General features: G+C 41.8%; 1 protein-coding gene across 1 annotated transcript in view; it reads left to right on the top strand.

Moving 5' to 3' along the window:
* The window catches only part of MYRFL (myelin regulatory factor like), a 117,204-nt gene that overhangs the window by 54,093 nt on the left and 44,413 nt on the right, over window positions 1–18,698 (top strand). Inside the window, exons 6-11 of the mRNA XM_030866285.2 lie at window positions 2,877–3,027; window positions 6,612–6,807; window positions 8,779–8,855; window positions 10,004–10,114; window positions 12,255–12,345; window positions 18,306–18,506. Of these exons, the coding sequence (XP_030722145.1) occupies window positions 2,877–3,027; window positions 6,612–6,807; window positions 8,779–8,855; window positions 10,004–10,114; window positions 12,255–12,345; window positions 18,306–18,506 (827 nt within the window). The remainder of the gene's footprint in view (window positions 1–2,876; window positions 3,028–6,611; window positions 6,808–8,778; window positions 8,856–10,003; window positions 10,115–12,254; window positions 12,346–18,305; window positions 18,507–18,698) is intronic.

Here is an 18,698-nt window from a genome sequence, read left to right as displayed (position 1 = left end):
TAAGAAAGTATCAAATTGTGTACTAATGATCTGTGTACTCTCCTTCATATATATTATACTTTAATAATGAACGTTTATTGAAAAAAAAGGGATCCTTACCTTGAAGATGAGTTAACGAGTTGATGAGAAACTATGCCAAGTGTCTGGGACAGTGCCTGCAGCACAGAAAGCACACAGGACCAGTAGATATCATTTTTATTATCATTAATCTTGAGGTCCCAGATTGCCATCCCTGGGGCTCACCAGCTGATAGCTAGCTCCCAGGGAAGCCAGGACTATGTCAGTCCTATGGAATGGCTGCCCCGAAAATCTTGCTGCTGTGATGGGAAAGGTCTGGAAATAGCTTTATCCTTGAGGACAATGTCCCCTACCCACTGCCCACCCTCCCTACCAGCACTTGGAGGAGTGGCACTGACCTTTGGTTGATTCCCCTGGCGCCTTACTGCCATACTTGAGTAGGAAAGGGTCCCAGTTAGCTGGTGTTCACTCAGGCCCATGACATTAATTATTTCACATTAGATAGAGTTACTATGGAGGCCAAGAACAGAAGTACTTGCCAAGGCTTGTTAGGAATAACTGAGTCACCTGAGTTGAAACAGATACGTGTGATAATGACAGTGCCGCTAATACTAACCAAAGGCACCATTGTTTAAACTTTTACTGGTGGCAGACACTGTGCTAAGCACTTACCGACATGACTCGCTGAATTCCTTCAACAGTCCTGGGAGGCATCATATTGTTACTCACATTTTGCAGGTGAAGAAACTGAAGCCTAGAGACGTTAGACCATTTTCCTAATTGTGTAGCCAGTATATGTAGAGTTGTGATTCAAACCCAGTTCTGTCTGATTGCAAACTCCAAGCTCCTGAACTTCCTTTATCCTCTCTCCGCTGGAGGAGGGAGGAAGGAAAGATGGTAGAACTAGTTTCTCCCTTTCTCTGAACTTGGTATAAGCAGGCAAACCATGGAAGGTTTTTTGTTTGTTTTTAAAAGCTTTTGAGCCAGGTAACTTTTGGAGGAGTGAGGGCATGAAGAGCTACTTGCATTGCTGACCTCCTGTATCCTTTTTATTTTATTTTGGCTGCGCCGGGTCTTAGTAGCCGCACGCAGGATCTTTTTTTAGTTGCGGCACGCGGGCTTCTTAGTTGTGGCATGCATGTGGGATCTAGTTCCCTGACCAGGGATTGAACCCGGGCCCCCTGCATTGGGAGCGCAGAATCTTACCCACTGGACCACCAGGGAAGTCCCTGACCTCCTGTATTCTTAGCTGGGAGAAAGTTTTTCAGGATTTTGAGAAAATCCTTTTCCAAAACGGTTGTTTACAAAACCCCCCAAACAGATGTTCTGCTTAGGTGACAGGAAATAGTGATACCCCAAGAAAAACACAATTTCTGTGACATTTGGGATCCAAAGTAACCTGAGGCAGCTCTGCTATTTACTTAAGTCCTCAATAAAAGTATAAAGAAAGCAAACTAGGTGAGTGAAGGAAAAACCAGCCACATGCCCCTGCATTTTCCAAGCTGTGGGCTAAGTGCACATGCTGTATAGAAGCTGGTGTCATATCCCGTGTTGTTGCTTACAGCCGACACCTGATCTTATGTACACACACTATTTCCCTTTCACTCCTGATATCAGGCATGAGTAAAGGTAGGGGAGCTCACAGAAAAGGATAACAGCAAACATCCTAATGGAATTTACATAAACATCTGCGGTTGAATTGTACCATTTGGTACAATTAGACAAACTCAAATTAGACAAACAACTTGCAAGGATCATGCAAAAATAGTGGCTTGCACTTGTGAAATTGCTGTTATTGGACCATTTTTGAATACAAAAGTAGCAATTTCATATAGTTAATACTACCTTCTAACAAGATATTCTGTGTTACTTTATCTTGGTATGAGCTTTGAAAGTCCTTTCACTTGTATTATGATATTCTCTCTGCTTGTGTGATGTTGCAAGATGGGCAGGACACCTGTTTGAATTTCCATTTTGCCCTTGAGGGAATTAAGACACTAAGTGAATAAATAACTCATCTAAGTTCGAAAAGTAGAGAATCTTGGTGCCACAAGGGACCTATAATAGATTAGAGTGTATTGGTTGCAATTAACAAAAACAAAGAAAAAAAGGACAAAACCAAAAACAAAAAAACAAAACCCCTCAAACTGCCTTAAGCAAAAACAAAACAAACAAAAAATCAAAATGAGGGGCTTTACTGGCTCCTGTAACCCAAGATTTAGGAGTGGATCCCAGAACTCAAATCATGCCATCAGGACTGGGTGCCCTTCACTCTCAACTCTGCCTTCCGCTGTGCTGACTTCATTCCCAGACAGGCTTTTCCCTCATGTCCCAAAATGGTGCCAGCAGCTCTTGGGGATGTGACTTATAGGTTCAAACCTCATGGAAAAGAATCAGCATCTTTGAACTCGTCTCCCCTAACATGCTGAGATCCACTTTGCTTGGATTGAATTAGGCCATGTGTCTACCTGGTGCAATTACTGATGCAAATAATGAATGCTGTAGTTTGATTGATCAATCCTGCGTCCCCTCCCCTTCTCAGGCTGGGAGTGGACTGCACCTGAATCACACAAACTGGGAGTGAGGAGACGCCAGGACAGAAATGGGGTAGACGGATACTGAGGGGAAAGTTTCTGACAAGTGCTTGCCATGGTACCTTAGAATCACTGACCCCAAGCTGCTCATTTTACAGATGAGGAAACAAGGCCAGCCACATGCCCCCTGCCCCCCAACACTTGTCACTCCCCACACGGTCCCTCTGCCTCATACATGGCCTATGCATTAGCTCCATGCAGCTGTCGGTGAGTCTAGGAAAAACAGCCTCGGAGGAAAGATTTAATGCACTGATTTCTTTGCAGTGACAAGTAGGAGTCACAGCAGCGAAGTGCAAGACCACGACAGTGAGAGACAGAACATGATGCCTGTGGACCAGTGCTCTCCTGCTTTGAAGTGGCAGCCATACCGAAGCGTTCCTTGGCATAGTTTATTCAACAGTCAATATGAAAAACTGTAAGTGGCCTTAGGAACCCTGTGCTTGGCCGGAGAATGAGGGGAGAAAGGCAGTGCTGACTCTCAAAACCAAAGCCAAGTATTTGAGCTTTGATGCCACCCCTGATCAAATGGGATGCATCAGCCAGAAAGTGTGTCTTACTCCTTATATTTTGCATTTTAACAATAAATAGTTGGTTTTCTGGCCTTCAGGAATCCAGACCTGTAATTCTAACTCATAATTTACCCACTAAATGATGGAGGAAGAGGGAATCTTTCTGAGATCACATGCCCAGTTTAAACTAAAGGCTGGAAAATGGAGATTTCCCAAATCATTAACATTTAATCCTGCAGTTAGTTAAAAATCCCATAGAATAGTTTTGGGGGGCCACATTAAATTGTTAGCTGCCCCAACATCTATGCTGCAAATCAGTATTGTCAATTTATTGTCAATGCGGCCTGCAGCGATCATAGTTGATGGTGGCTTTATATTAAGAGACTGAAATCAAACCATACAAAATATCCTTAAAGTGGAAAATTTTCATCCTATTCTTATGCCATTATAGTTTCGAGAAATAAATGTGGACTTATGCATTATTGCTCTTAAACATCCTTCAAGCCTTCTCTTTATTCCTTAGGGTATAATTTACCTACCCAACTCTTCTAGAATTTTCATTGATTACAAATGCCTTCTTGAAACACTGAAGCGTGTTAATGGTTAAAGAACAGGATTTTCAATTAATAAACATAATATGAAATGAGAAACGCTGGGCTACAAACTTGAGGGTCTTCAGGGTATTTTCCAAACTCAAATATAGCTTCATTAAGAGCAAAACGTATCACTAGGACTTTTATGTTGGATGAACTAGACAGAAGAAATCTTTTCCCTAAAATCTAAGGAGTTAAACAGACTTTGGGAGTTGGTATGTTTAATAGGAGACAAAAAGAAGCAAGTTGCTACTTGTTTCATTGAAATGTCACAACTTGTATCTTTGCCACTATGTGCAATAGAAAAAGAAAGGAAGGATCCATAGATCTTGGTTTTGAGTCAGCCTTCATTTGATGATTTTTTGGCAATTCTTCCATATTCTATCCTAAGTACGAGTACCAAGGTATGAAACTGTCACACATATGCACAGTATTTTAATTGAAGCCTATAATGCTTCCTAGTCTGTATGTATTTGAGTTGATCAAGTTTTCAAGGTAACATTTATCTCTCTTCTTACTTGAGTAGGTTTTTTAAGTTTATTTGGACAGCCAATCTATGCTCCACTGATCTGGAAAAAAAGGAGAACACAAGTAGTATCAACTCAAAGGTGTAGAGGCAGATTTATTTTGAAGGCTTAGCCGTAATTCACCTTTCTTAAACAAAAAAGGAAGGCAATATTCTTCTGGATTAGAACTCAGGCCATCTTGAATTCACTACTCACATCATTGAGACAGAAAATCACTTGTCTCTTCTTAGATTATTATGTCTAACTTGTTACAAAAATATCATTTTCCTAAATAACCTAAAAGCAATAAAGTTAGGGGATTAAAATTTTATTACATCTTTTTTTGGGGGGAGTGATATTTACAACATGTGTTAAAAAGAGCTTTAAAAAGTCCAGTTTAGTTGACTTTATAATTAACTTTTGATATCAAAAACAGAATTGCTACTCTTAGGTAGGTAGAATAGTTTCTATAACCAGAGATTTGTGTTTAAGATTCAGAATACTCTTCAACTGTATGTGTTGGTTCAGTTTCTGCTTACAGCTGTCCCTCAATTTCGGGCTAATGCTCATATATGAGCTGCAAATCTTACCTTCTTTCCTTAGAGTTTTTGACAGTGAAACATGGAAAATCACAGAAAGATATTTCCTTTTATTTTTCTCAACCAAGACAGTTCTTACTACCCTCTGTAGTAAAATGTATACAATTCAATCCATCCAGCCTTTCCACAAGCAAATTACAGATTAGTTCTAGAAACCTGAGTCAGTATGAAGTTCCCAGATGGCATAAGACATGTGGTCTTTATCAAATTCTTCATTCAGTGGTTTTTGCCTTTGCTGCTGGCGGGCACTGTGGTTGTCGGGCCTTTGATCAGCATCTTGAGGATAATCAATGACCTAGTGAGTTGATCCATTGGTGAGGTGCTTAACTTGCAAAGAACACAAACACTCTTTTCCCAGGAGACCCATTCATATTTTCTGTCTCTGAAATTAGAGGAAAATTTAGAAACTATATGTTGTTCATTAAATGGCAGCCATCCAAATTGAGATCCCAGGAAGCAAAGATCCACAGAGTGACGGAGAGCTAGCAAAGCAGTTGAGTACTGCCCTCCTCTGTGTGTTATCTGAGGAAGGAGCTCCCTTCCTGAGGAACGTTTAGGAAACTTGATGCATTAAAAATCATCAAGAGGGCTTCCCTGGTGGCGCAGTGGTTGAGAATCTGCCTGCCAATGCAGGGGACACGGGTTCGAGCCCTGGTCTGGGAAGATCCCACATGCCACGGAGCAACTGGGCCCGTGAGCCACAATTGCTGAGTCTGCGCGTCTGGAGCCTGTGCTCCGCAACAAGAGAGACCGCGATAGTGAGAGGCCCATGCACCGCGATGAAGAGTGGCCCCCACTTGCCACAACTAGAGAAAGCCCTCGCACAGAAACGAAGACCCAACACAGCCATAAATAAATAAGTAAATAAAATTTAAAAAAAAAAATCATCAAGATATGTTCCATATCTACAACATATATGGAAAAAATTACCAAAGGAGTTTTCAACTTCTGTATTTTCTTCTCTACTTGATAATGTTACCTGTTTAATAGGTTTTATTTTTACTAACATTTAAAAGTATTTAAATAAACATATAATACGCAAAACATTGCTATTGAAAATGATTTGATAAAACAAATAAAGCAAGAGTCTGATCAGCCACCCCACCATCATCCCATTTTTTTTTCTTGCAGAAGTAAACAGCATAGTAGGTATTCAGTGCTATTACCAGATCAGGAAGATAAAAAGGAAATGACCGTACTTTAGTGAAAACATGTAGTCTGTAGTCAGTAGTCTGACTGGCTCTGGTTACTCTGGTTTAAAGCTATTGCTGGTAGTTCTGACCAGTCTGCTTTTTTCATATGACTGCCAGGAGGCTGAACATTCATTCATCTGAGTGATATGCATTCATTCATTCGATTGAGTGTGGTGTTGCTGATGAAATTAGAGATTTTTTTTTTAAGGAGGAAAGAGATGAATTCTATCCCAGATATTTCATATGTCTGATTAATGTACTAACTTCTCAACTTCTAGCCTCCTTCTTTCTGTTGTACAGTGGAGTCAAATTAGAAGTCTAGGGAGCACAAAGGGAAAAGGCAGACTGAGGAAACAATGCTTCCATTTGGCAGGAATTGTGCTTCTTCCTCGTGAACATAAAAAGCTGGGAGAGCGCCAGCTGTACTCGGAAATACTATTTTCATTTCCTTGGTGAAAATTAACGAAATTGATTAAATATAGCAACAGGTACTTTCCACAATATATTTTCCTGAAATGGTTGTATAATTAATATTGTTCATGAAAGAAAATGTGTAGAAAATATTTGTAAAACCGGTTTCTTCCTTCCACTTTTCATAGACCTGATATAGGCTATCGAGTTGTTACAGACAAAGGATTTAATTTTTCACCAGCAGATGAAGCTTTTGTTTGCCAAAAGAAGAACCACTTTCAGATCACCATCCACATCCAAGTTTGGGGAAGCCCAAAATTTGTCAAAACCCAAATGGGTCCAAAGCCAATAGAAATGTTCTACTTGAAAGCTTTTGGGATTAAGGTAAGTCTTTTATTTAGTTCAGTTTAACTCAGCCAGCGTTTACTAAGTGTTCCAGTTGTCTGTTGCTGCATAACAATCTATCCCCAAACTTGGCAACTGAAAATAATCAGTCATTGATTTGGGTCACATATCTGTAACTTGGTCAGGGCTTGGCTCTGACAGCTCATCTCTGCTCAGGAGTCATCAGCTGGGGCAGCTCATCTGGGCCTGGATCCAGTTTCCAAGATGGCTCACTCACATGTCTGTCAAGTCTGTGCTGGCCATCAGCCAGGAGCTCACAGGGGGCTGTAGCTGGGAGGCCTTGGCTCTTCTCCATGTAGATTTCTCTGTGGGACAGCTTGTGCTTCCTCACAGCATGGTGAATGGCTTCTAAGAATAAAGGCTTCAAGGCACAGGAAATGAAAGCTGCCAATTTCTTAAGCCTGGGCTCAGAATCTGGCAGAACCTCACTTCAAACTACAGTTTTAAAGTCTTTTAGTGTATAAATCCTGCACTTCTTTTGCTGAGTGTAATTGTTTTATTATTTTTGATGCTGGTGCATTTTCACATGCAGTAAGTTCATAGTTTTCACCGAAATCTCAAAGAGGTCTCTAACTTAAAAAAGCCAAGCTAATCTAGTCAATGCCCCCCCTTTTCCAGTTTAACAGAGGGGAAAACCAGGCCCAGTAAAGTCACACAGTTCATCCAAAATATTAAATGATAGAGCTGGGATTAGAATGCAGGTAGGATGACTTCTGAGTGATCAACGAGTATTTATTACATTATTACCTGAGATCCAGCTCCTTAGGGTGAGGAACATCCATTACCTGCATATTTTTTTTCTGACCTGGGCTCAGGCACTGAGTCTCCCAAAGTGGGGCTTAACTGCTGAACACTCCAGCTGATCTTGCTCCAAACCAAACCAAAAGAAAACAACAGACAACAATGAAGTATATTTTTCTGAGTATGGAATTAATATGAGTCCATTGTGAATATTATGGAACATAATAGAAAAGTATGAAGAAGAGTAAAATTCATTCATATTTGAGATCCACCACTTGGTAGCCTAATTTTTCCTCATTGTTTTCTATTATTAAAATTACTCTCATATTAATAATATTATACTGTGAAAATGGCATTATATAATATCATTGAAGTCTATAAAATATTATTTACAAAGATGATATGGTTTTCCATTATATCGAGATGCTACCATATTCCTGTATTATTGTAAATTTTGTTTATTTCCAATTTTTTATTGTCATTGATAAAACTGCAGTGAACATCCAGGTACATCCATCCTTGTATGAGGATAAATTCCAAAAGAGGGGTTGCACATCGGACATAGGATCGGTATTAAAAACACTTGATGTTGGTGGCCCAGTTGCTTTCCAGAAAGACTGTTACTATGCAAATACCTACAAACCATATATGATAGGGCAGATCTCACCAGGCCCTTGCCACTGTCTTCACTAATAACAAGAGTTCGTAGCAACTACTGAATAAATGTCATTCCTATATTTTATTTATTTTATTGTTTTTTGTTGTTTCTTCTTATTCGAATGCAAGCTCTGCAAGGGCTGGGATTTCTGTTAGTCTCGTCTTCTCATCTGTAATGCCTAGAGCAATGCCTGCTGCACAGGAGGTGCTCAACAAGTATTTATAAAATGAATGACTGACTGAATGAATGAGTACATGTATCCTTTGAGCTGCCTTGCTCCTGTGTTTTACTAGTCCACTCTATATTCCCTGTTTACCTGAAATCCTCTGTTGTCTTGTGTTTTCTTTGTTTAGTTCTACAGGTATTTGTTTCTTTTCTCACCAATAACGCACTGCTTTAAGGTGCCCTACATCCCTTCAGCGACTTGCCCCTCCTGCAAAGTGCCTAAATTGATGCCTTGGGAAACTTTAAGTATTTGAAAATTATTTACTAATGAACTTTTTAATTAATAAAGAAATTAATTATTAATTACTTTTTGTTGTTCTACGCAGGTAGAGGCCACCAATCAGATAATTGCTATTGAACAGTCCCAAGCAGATAGAAGCAAAAAGATTTTCAATCCTGTTAAGTAAGAATTTCTTTTCTGAATTCCCTTGTGAATGTTTTGGGAAGAAGGCCTATTGCCAAATTTATTTTGTTTATTTAAAATGAATTCTGCTGTAGGAACTAAATTAGTAATATGTTAATATTATGAACACATGCTTATCAACAAAAGTAGGTAAAACCACTGAAATAATCGCAAAAAAAGTCTTATAAAAAGCTCCACTTTAAGGTCATCATTATTTATATGATCATTTATTACTGACAACCTTGCTAACAACTTTGGTTCCTGGAGATAGATTATGATTAGATCTTTCTTTTAATTTTTCATTTAAATCAGCGTGAGGCTGATTGAATTGATTTCAAGGCTCTGGATCCATGCTGTGCTTACAATTCATTTTTTCTTGTTTTTTTTTTTTAAGCAGTGTTGATAGATTGCCTAATGGGTTCCAAAATAGAAAGCATACAGGACTGGGATTATTCAAAACAATGTGGTGGTCCAAAGCAATATGGCAGTAAAGCAAGAGGTTGCCCTACAGAATGAATGGGATTTGCTTTTCGACTGATTTGGCTGGGATGATTTGACCCTGAGTCAATCCTATTTGGGGGAAGAAGATGGTCTTACAGCCTGGACAGGCCAGCGGGAGCTCAGCCTGAAGCTCAAGCAGGAGCCGCAGTACAGACAGCTCTGCTCCTGCCTGGTACATCTGGGTCTCCCTCGCTGCGAGGCTGTGTGCGCCCTTCCTTGGGAGCACGCTGCCTTCCACAGCCAGGTCAGGAGAGGGCAAATACGTGAAGGAGATGCGAAGGAGTTCATGAGGAGCCTAGAGGAACCGCTTCAGTCAGGAGGCGCGTGTTCTAGCAACTGTGGCACAGGTGAAACAGCTTTTTTCCTGTTGTCGCGGTCAAAGAACCCGTCTGTGGGAGCGTGCGACCCTTATGAGTCCGAAACTCCGGGCTTGAGCTGCTGCTGGATGAACGTTTCTAACTGTTCAAGAATTACTCCCTGGCAGCCATTCCTGACCAGGCTGTGGGTACTTTACTAAAAATCAGTGTCCTGCACAGTGTGATGAGAGCAGGGGACTGAACATACCTGAGAAGCTAAGAATGAGTCCGATATGGTCAAAGACTTTGTGTTCTCTTACAGTCTCTCGATATTTTTGTTGTTTGTTTTAGAATCGACCTGTTGGCCGACCAGGTAACCAAAGTAACGCTGGGCCGGTTACACTTCAGCGAAACCACGGCAAATAACATGAGAAAGAAGGGAAAGCCAAACCCTGACCAGAGGTACTGGCGTGGTGTGTATGCCTCAGGCTGGCTGGTTACGTTACCTGATGGCCCAGGGCCCTCCAGCAGCCCCTCTGATCCTGTTGGTCCTACCAGCCGGCAGGCCGGGCCTCCCTCAGTTGCTTCCCTCCCTTCTCTGACTCTTTCCGTTTGTTGACCCATCTCATTTACCCTTAGGCATCTTTCTTCTTCCATCCTCACTCCCCACAGTGCCTCCTCTCCTGCCCAGCGCCTGGTCATCTTGTCTTGATTCTCTCCATGATCCTCTAGAGGGACCATATGTTCATGTCTCAAGGCTGGCCGAGGGTTGAGGATTGACTGCATTTCTTGAGAATTCTGTGTACTGGCCACTAGTTTAATGACCCGAGCCCTGCAGCTCTGCTGTAGCATTTTTTTGAAAAGAAAATAAATTTGCATTAATGATTTATACCTGTGGTTCTCATAATGTGGTCCCAGGACTAGGAGAGATGGCATCACCTGGACACTTACTAGAAATTCAAGTTGTCAGGCCTCACTGAGAACCTACGGGATCAACAACTAGGGGTGGGGTCCAGCAATCTATATTTTAACAAGCTCCCAGTTGATTTGATGCATGCAAGTTTAAGAACCACTGGTTTTAGAACATAGGTTTTGGAGTTGGAGGGAATTGAGTTTGAATATTTCATACTGCCATTTACTAGCTGGGTGACCCTGAGCATGGAACTTAACCTCTCTGAGGTTTCCTATTCTGTAAAATGGGGACAATATCCATATTTTACTCCAATAAGGTTGTTTCGGGGTTCTAAATGAAATAATATAGATAAATTGCTTAGCCCAGTGCATGGCACATTTTGAGCACCCAGTAGATGATGGCTATCATCATCATCATCATAACAATTACTACTATTACTGACTTACTTTAGATAAAGGGGAGAACTCTTGCCCTCCAGGGATTAGAGACTTTAGAGTGTTACAGAAGTTGGTGAAGTGTTTTTTGGTTTTTTTTAATGCAGTTCTTAAAGCAAAAGCTTTTCTGATAGGGATAGTTTTTATTTTGACTTTCAAGAAATGGTCTAATAAGGACCTAACTGTATATAGCACAGGTAACTCTACTCAGTACGCTGTAATGACCTATATGGGAAAAGAATCTAAAAAAGAGTGGACATATGTGTATGTAGAACTGATTCACTTTGCTGTACACCTGAAACTAACACAACATTGTAAATTAACTATACTCTGATAAAGTTTTTTTAAAAAATGCATCATGCTTTATAAAAAAACAAAAAGAAATAGTCTTATCTTAAAAATGTCTCATCAATGGTACACATGAAGAAGCAATTAAAATCACAGTGAGGGGCTTCCCTGGTGGCGCAATGGTTGAGAGTCCGCCTGCCGATGCAGGGGACACGGGTTTGTGCCCTGGTCTGGGAAGATCCCACATGCTGCGGAGCGGATGGGCCCGTGAGCCATGGCCGCTGAGCCTGCGCGTCCGGAGCCTGTGCTCTGCAATGGGAGAGGCCACAACAGTGAGAGGCCCACGTACCGCAAAAAAAAAAAAAAAAAAAAAATCACAGTGAGGAAGGTTGCCTTGATAACAATCGGAAGGGAGGGTTCTGGTCTTTGACTAAAGTCATGGCCAGAGGATGTGAAAGGTGCAGTTTCCATGGCCAAGAGCAGATCAGGGCGGAAGGAGACTGTGTGGCTGGGCAAGCCCTGCTGGGTCACCATCCATTATGGCCTAGGATGTGTGGCTTGGATGGCTCTGGACAAGGGGACCTGGAAGGTGGCTTTTTGTTGTGCAAGTGCGCGGCAGCAGTGCTGTGTTGAGGGCCCAGGAATGCAGTAGAGTAAGGTCTGCACCAGGCCAGCGCAGATGGGCTGAACCCAGGCCCCCAGCAGGATGTCCGCTCAGTGAAGGCTGCTTTGGGCCTGCAAAACAGCTCACACATCCCTCAAGCCGGGCAAAGGGCAGACCCAGAACAACAGCGAGTGAATCAACTCCTCTCTGGTTTCGCAGGAGGGGCAACTTAGAGCAGCTTTTTAAATACGCGAACCCATCTGGGTAAATTCACTCTCGATTAACTGTTGGGTGACATTCGATTGCACAAATTATGTCTCTGTTTCCTGATGTGTTGGCATTGGTCTGCTATTTCTGAACTAGATACTTCATGTTGGTGGTCGGACTGTATGCTGCTAACCAAGACCAGTTCTACCTGTTGTCTGCTCACGTCTCTGAACGGATCATTGTAAGGGTAAGCTCAGTTCTTTGACTTTTCTGGATCCCACCTGCTTTTTCACCTGTAAGTAGACTTTGCATATTCAGTGGAATGCATGAAGTATGCAGTTTCTCAATTGCCAATGATGACAAAGATAATGACAGCAGTAGCAGATACTGTTATTTGTAGTTTTTACGCAGTGGTTCTCGACCAGAACTTTTGTCTCCCAAGGGTCATTTGGCAACGTCTGCAAACATTTTCGGTTGTCACAGCTGGGGGTGCTACTGGCATCTAGTGGATAAAGGCCAGGGATGCTGCTCAACACCTTGTGATGCACAGGACAGTCTCCACAACAAGGAGTTATCCCTCCCCACACGTCAGTAGTGCTGCAGTTGAGAAAGTTTTTACAGTATGTTCTAGGCACTGGGCTAAATAATTTCTATATGACATCATTTTACATTGTTTCATTTTTACATCACATTCTTTATACCCAGAGAAGCCAAGGCTTAGGAGGAAGATACAGTCATCCATGAGCACAAAGCTGATAAATGATGGAGCCCAGGTTATAACCCAGTTCCTCTGACCCCAAAGCCCACAGGGTAGGGAAAGAGGTAGGAAGGCATTCTATGCCCCAAAGTGATTGGTGACCCCAGGGACATCTGGGCCACTGCGCAGCACAGAGTAATGGCTCAGCACGTTTTGCTGAATGAATGATTGGTCACAGCTGTGGACGGGAGCTGTTGGCAGCTGTAGCAGCATCTGTGAGGGGCCAGGCCAGCCAGCACAGAGAATGCCGGGGCCATGAGGTAACAGGTGAGCACAGGCCTGGCAGCCCTGGGAGGGACTGCTTTGTTATGGATCTTTGAAGTGGCACCGGGGGGCATGCACGCTCCAGTAGGGAAAATGGTTTACGATGGGCACGTCCACTTACATGGCTGTTAAACTTTGGCCTGGGGACAAGATCTGCCCATCTGGGGAAGTGAGTCTTCCCTTGCTTGCCTTGAGCTATTCTGAAACAAAGGACCCTCTGTGTAATTCTTCTAGTCAATAAAAAATAAGGCATCTGTTAGTGGAACTCTTGACACTGCATCTCAGAGTTTCAGTGGAAGTAAAGTAATGATGGAAATGAGGTAAAGCACTGATGCTGAGGGCCGGTGATGTGCCTGCCCGCATGCACGCCCTGGGCTGTGTTTTTATGGGGCCTGATCTAAGCTGTGGCAGAACAGCCTGCCTCGCGGCAAAGGCAGGTGGGGTCCCCTCCTTTGGTCATGAACCGAGGGCAGAGGTTCCTGCCCTTCCCTCAGAAGGGGTCAGAGGGGTCTTTGACGCCTTACCTGATGTAATCTGGGATTGCTTTGCTGCGCTAACAAATCCGGTTTAAGTCAAGTCTGGAAACCTAGGTTGCTTACTTTTTCTGATTCCTCACAGGAAGGAATAAAGACAGACAACGCCTTTCTTTTCAGAGTTAGGGTAGATTGGATATCATGAAAGTGCCTCTCTGAGCTGTGGAATGCATGCTTGAGTCAGGCAGTCTGCTAGTCACCTGCATACTTAAATAATTTACCTGGTGTTGAGGTTTCTCCATTTCCTGCTGACAGCCCCTGCAAAGCTATACTTTGGCTGCCGTGCGAGTCTACACAGCAGCATCGTGAGAGGGGCCGCACCCCTGGACATTCTGTTACCAGCACTCTCTGTTAACGGGCACCTTCTCGTATCCAAAGCACAGTAATTTCACTCATAATGATGACTTTGAGAAGTTGAAAGTGTCTGTAATTTATGTTAAGTATGAATACTAAAAAAATAAATAAATTAGTATAGATTTGGTGTCATATTATTCGCTACGTTTTTATTTTTTTAAAATGATTGTATTCCAGATTCAATGGCTTTCTTCCAGCCATAATTTTTGGTTAAAGGGAATACCCTATTCTATATGTGTGCTGGGTAACACAAGGGTTACCTTAACAACAATGAGGAAAAAATGATAGTAATAATATCTTCCCCTCAAACTGGAAGTATCTTATTGATATTATTTCATTCTAACCCCAAAACGCTGAGTGAAAATGAATGCAGACTTTTGAATTTGTTTAATCATATAATGTTTAAACCAACCAAGAGAAAAACTGAATTTAAGAAATGGCATTATTGGTTGAATCAGTGAGTTTTAGAAATGTCCCCAGAGCACACGTCTTGCCCCTGAGATTCTAGAGGGCACTAAACAGGTATATGTATCATGGGTTGAGCAGAGGGCAGACCAGTCTACATTCTATAAAAAAGCTAGATGTGCCCTCTTGGGTCACGGTCTGGGTCTGTTAGTTTGAGTTCTAGAACGAAGGAAGAAAAATGTGACAAGACATTACAAGACCTGACCACATTACATGGAGACCTGCAAATTGCATTCAGCAGATCCAGATTCATTTTGAGACCTAAGAGTCATTTCTCCCCATAGCAGAAATTAACATAAGGGCAATTGTATGAAGGCTGGAGTAGATGAATTCTAGGGCTACAGGAGGGGATCAGGAGACCAGGCTGGTCAGAATTCTCCTTGGAGAGAGAATGGTGGGCAGGACCCAGCAATTATTCATCCGGGTTGTCAATCAAAACAGCTTTGGAAATATATTTTGGTCCCATACTGTAAACTGACCAATTTAATGGAAATTAAAATTTACTCCAAAGAACAGATTTATTTCCCAGGTCTTTGTTTTGGGGAGCATTCCCCAGCAGGATTCCTTCAGATTCTCCTTGTTAATGACTAGGCTTCCCTTCAGCTCTACTTTTCTTCTAAAACACATAATTAAACCTGGTTTGAAGTGTGGCAAGCAGGAGGGATGATTATTTTTGTCTGCCTTTCAAAGACACGCCAGGGTTTCCTAGTTTTGAACACTAATAAATTATTCCAGTTATCTTCCAGAATAATAGAAATGGGAACGTCCCCCAAAAGTCCTCCTTTATTGCTCTGCAACCGCAGGGTCGTGAAGGTGGGAAACCAACACCAAGGGCCAGGAGAGACAAGGGAAGCGATGCAATTTCAAGGATGGCAAGGTATGGAGGGAGAGCAGAGCCATTTCAGGTGCCATCTCAGTTTTCACTGGCTCTTGCCCATTTCTGACCACAAATCTCCCTTCCCTTTCCCAACACACTAGAGCTACACACATACACGCACGCGCACACACGCACACCTCCTCTGGAGTTCAGTTGAATTTTTATTTACCCAAAGGAATCAGTGTGTGGAGCAATGTCTGTTTCACTCTGCAGTTGGGATTCAACAGAACTGTCTACTAACTATGAAAGGGGTAACTCATGACCCCTTTCACAGTAGTAGCATGGAAGTAGTGTATGACATAAAGAAGTCCTTCTTAAACTTTATGGAGAATAAGAATACCCTGGAGAGCTTGTGAAAACACAGATACCTGGGTCCCACCTCCACAATTTTTGATTCAGTAGGTTGGAGATGTCTGAGAATATGCATTTCTAACAAGCTTCCTGGAGACGCCGATACTGCTGGCCTGTGGACCACACTTAGAGTAGCATCGGTAGATAGCATTTCTAGGCCCATTTTCGATAGTCTTTGCACAAGGTACAAGAATGAATTTCTTATGAACTGCCTTCCTCAGCTCAAGCTTTCCTATTATGCTCTTTGACTGCTCTTCAGAAGCCCAAACAATGGTAAAGCAAAGAAATTCCAGCTTTCCATTCCAAACTTGAATGGCCTCAAATTACTACTAGTGTTTCCTATTCCAAGCATCTGCAGGGGGCACCATTTACATTGTATTCTTTGTGAACAGAGTTCCCTTGGAATTGTGCAGCTCTGCAGATGCGTTACTGAGAGCAGATTCATTGAGTGTAGGTTGAATGGTTGTTACTCTGCACAGCAGAGTGTGTGGAGGATGAACTTGAGACTATGCATCCTCATTTTTACAAAGTGTGCATGCATACGTGATTTCATTTAATTCCCACAGCCCTGTGAGAGATAGGTAAAGAAGACACTATTATCTTTATTCTTCAGGGGAGAAAACTGGTACAGAAAGGTCAAGTAACTGTCCCAAAGTCACACAGCTAGGTTGTGTCACAATATAGACTAGAATGTTCGGGTCTTCCCTAAATATATGAGGCTGTGTGATGAATAATAAAAGTATTTTAGAAACTGTAATTCATTCTGATGTTTGATAGCAATCAACCACTATTGGGCCACATCTGAACACAACTTCATGACTCCAGAATGTTTTTCTGTGATTCCATTTCAGTTTGCTTTGACCCATTAACATTCTGGATACCAGAGAAGGGAAATAAGTTCACACATTTTATAATAACATTTCGCATTACTGACGAGGACTCCTCCTTAGGGCTCTATATTTAAACCATTGTAGATATGTGACCCTTTCCAAAATGATTTGAACATGTTTTAGAGATTTGAGTTTTCATTTGATGAAATCCAAGTGAGATGGTTGTAATTGTTCCCCAAAATCGAATCTACTTATATCTGCTGTTCCAGTACTGTCAGGTTACAAACAGGATAATAATTATCCCAAAGCTCATTAAGAAAAAGAAAATCCATCACTGTCCTGTTCTCTTCCTTGAAGTGGCTCATTATGTTCAGAGCAGAGGAAAATGCATCAACATTTTATATGGCATACCTTTGGATTTAGTTGATTGCTCGCTATAAAAGGATTTGAGTCAAAGCCAATTTGCCATTCACCACCAAGGAGGCTCTAGGGATCTTGCGGAAAAGCTCTTTGTTCAAGTGAATTCACACAAAATAATGTTCAAAGTTGTTACTTTATATTCTTTCCCTGCTTTTGTCTATCCAGTGTCAATAGTTGAGTCTTCCAAGCAGCTCAGGGTTCAGACAGGTAGGAATGAAACAGGAGGTTGCACACACCTAAGTTTTTTAACTGAACCCAAACTTAGATCTGAACTTTGAGATTTCTTTTAATTATTATTTGTAAATTGGTAACGCATGCCTATGGTAAAAACATTCAAATAATACCAAGAGAGTAAGAGGAGGATAGGTCATAATTTAAAAAACAAATTAATTTCGTTGTGAGGATTTTGGTGGATTCATAGATCCTTACTTAAAGATATGTGGAAATATATTCAGTGGCAACAGGGAAATGGGGAGGAGGGAAGGCAGTACAGTGGAAAATTCTTTGGCAAAAAAAATGTATTTAACAGTAAAATCTCCAGAACTTTCTCTAGTCTGATAGATTCACTTGGATTTTCTTTGAAGACTGCATTTGGCCAGGGCTTTTTTAGGCAATACCACAAAACTCAAAGTTAGAATCATTATTTAATCATCAAAGGAAGCATAATCGCAGCTCTAGAACTCATTAGCTTTGTGGCCTGGGGCAATCTGTTTATTCTTTCAGAGTCTCAGCGTCAGTAAAAGGAAGATGATGGTCCTATCGCATGGAATTGGGGTGTGGATTAGCACACAGCAAATGCAGCTGTTACAGTTCTTCTGTCAGAATCATCTGTGTTTAGGGAATAGCTGAGGTGTACTAAATATGTTTGTATTGTCATTTGCTTGTCAATTGTGTATGAAATCATAAACATGAAGGTGTTTTGAAACTATGGAAGGGCTAGCTAAATGCAAGGGTTTTTTTGAAATTATCTGAGCTTTAATAAACTTGTGAGATTTTCTGATGTAATATTCTAGTTTTAAATCATTATTATTATTCTCCCTGAAAAAATACTCATTTTGAGTGTTCTTCTTCTCCTTATCATCCACCTACTATAACTGACACATTCTCAATTCCATATAGACTGGACATTGCAAACCATGACACGCTGAGCTTCTGCTGGTGGGGGCAGAACAGTTAGGAGAGCCTCCCTGGCTCTCCTGGGGTCACAGTTATTCGGATATGTCAGAGTGTCCCATCCAACATGTGATTCTCAAGTGAAAGACTTGGCTAACATTCTGTTTTCCTTTGAGGAATAAAGCGATCATCTATTCCTGCATCTGTAACTTTAATTGTAATATATTTATGTATTTTCTCCAGGCCTCCAACCCTGGGCAATTTGAAAATGACATTGATGCATTATGGCAGCGAGGACAAGTTCCAGAATCTGTTGTTTGTCATGGTCGAGTGGGCATAAACACAGATGCACCGGACGAAGCCCTGGTTGTCTGTGGCAACATGAAAGTGATGGGGACGATTATGCATCCCTCTGACAGCCGGGCGAAGCAGAACATCCAGGAGGTGAGCGCGGGGCGGGCCTCGGACACCTCCTCTGACACCCGAGTCAGGAGTTCTGGGCCCTCCTGGCCCCCGACACGCCTGGCACAAGGCATCTCTCCGTGTCACCTGTTGGTGTGAGACGAACATGCTGCTTAACAGTTACAAGTGTTGGAGTTGTTAGGCATCTCTGCTGAAATTGTAAAGCAGTTCCTA

Source organism: Globicephala melas, chromosome 10 (genome assembly GCF_963455315.2).
Source record: "Globicephala melas chromosome 10, mGloMel1.2, whole genome shotgun sequence".
NCBI lineage: Eukaryota > Metazoa > Chordata > Mammalia > Artiodactyla > Delphinidae > Globicephala > Globicephala melas.
The sequence above is the reverse complement of the archived record's forward strand: the minus strand, read 5'-3'. Positions and strand labels throughout refer to the sequence as shown.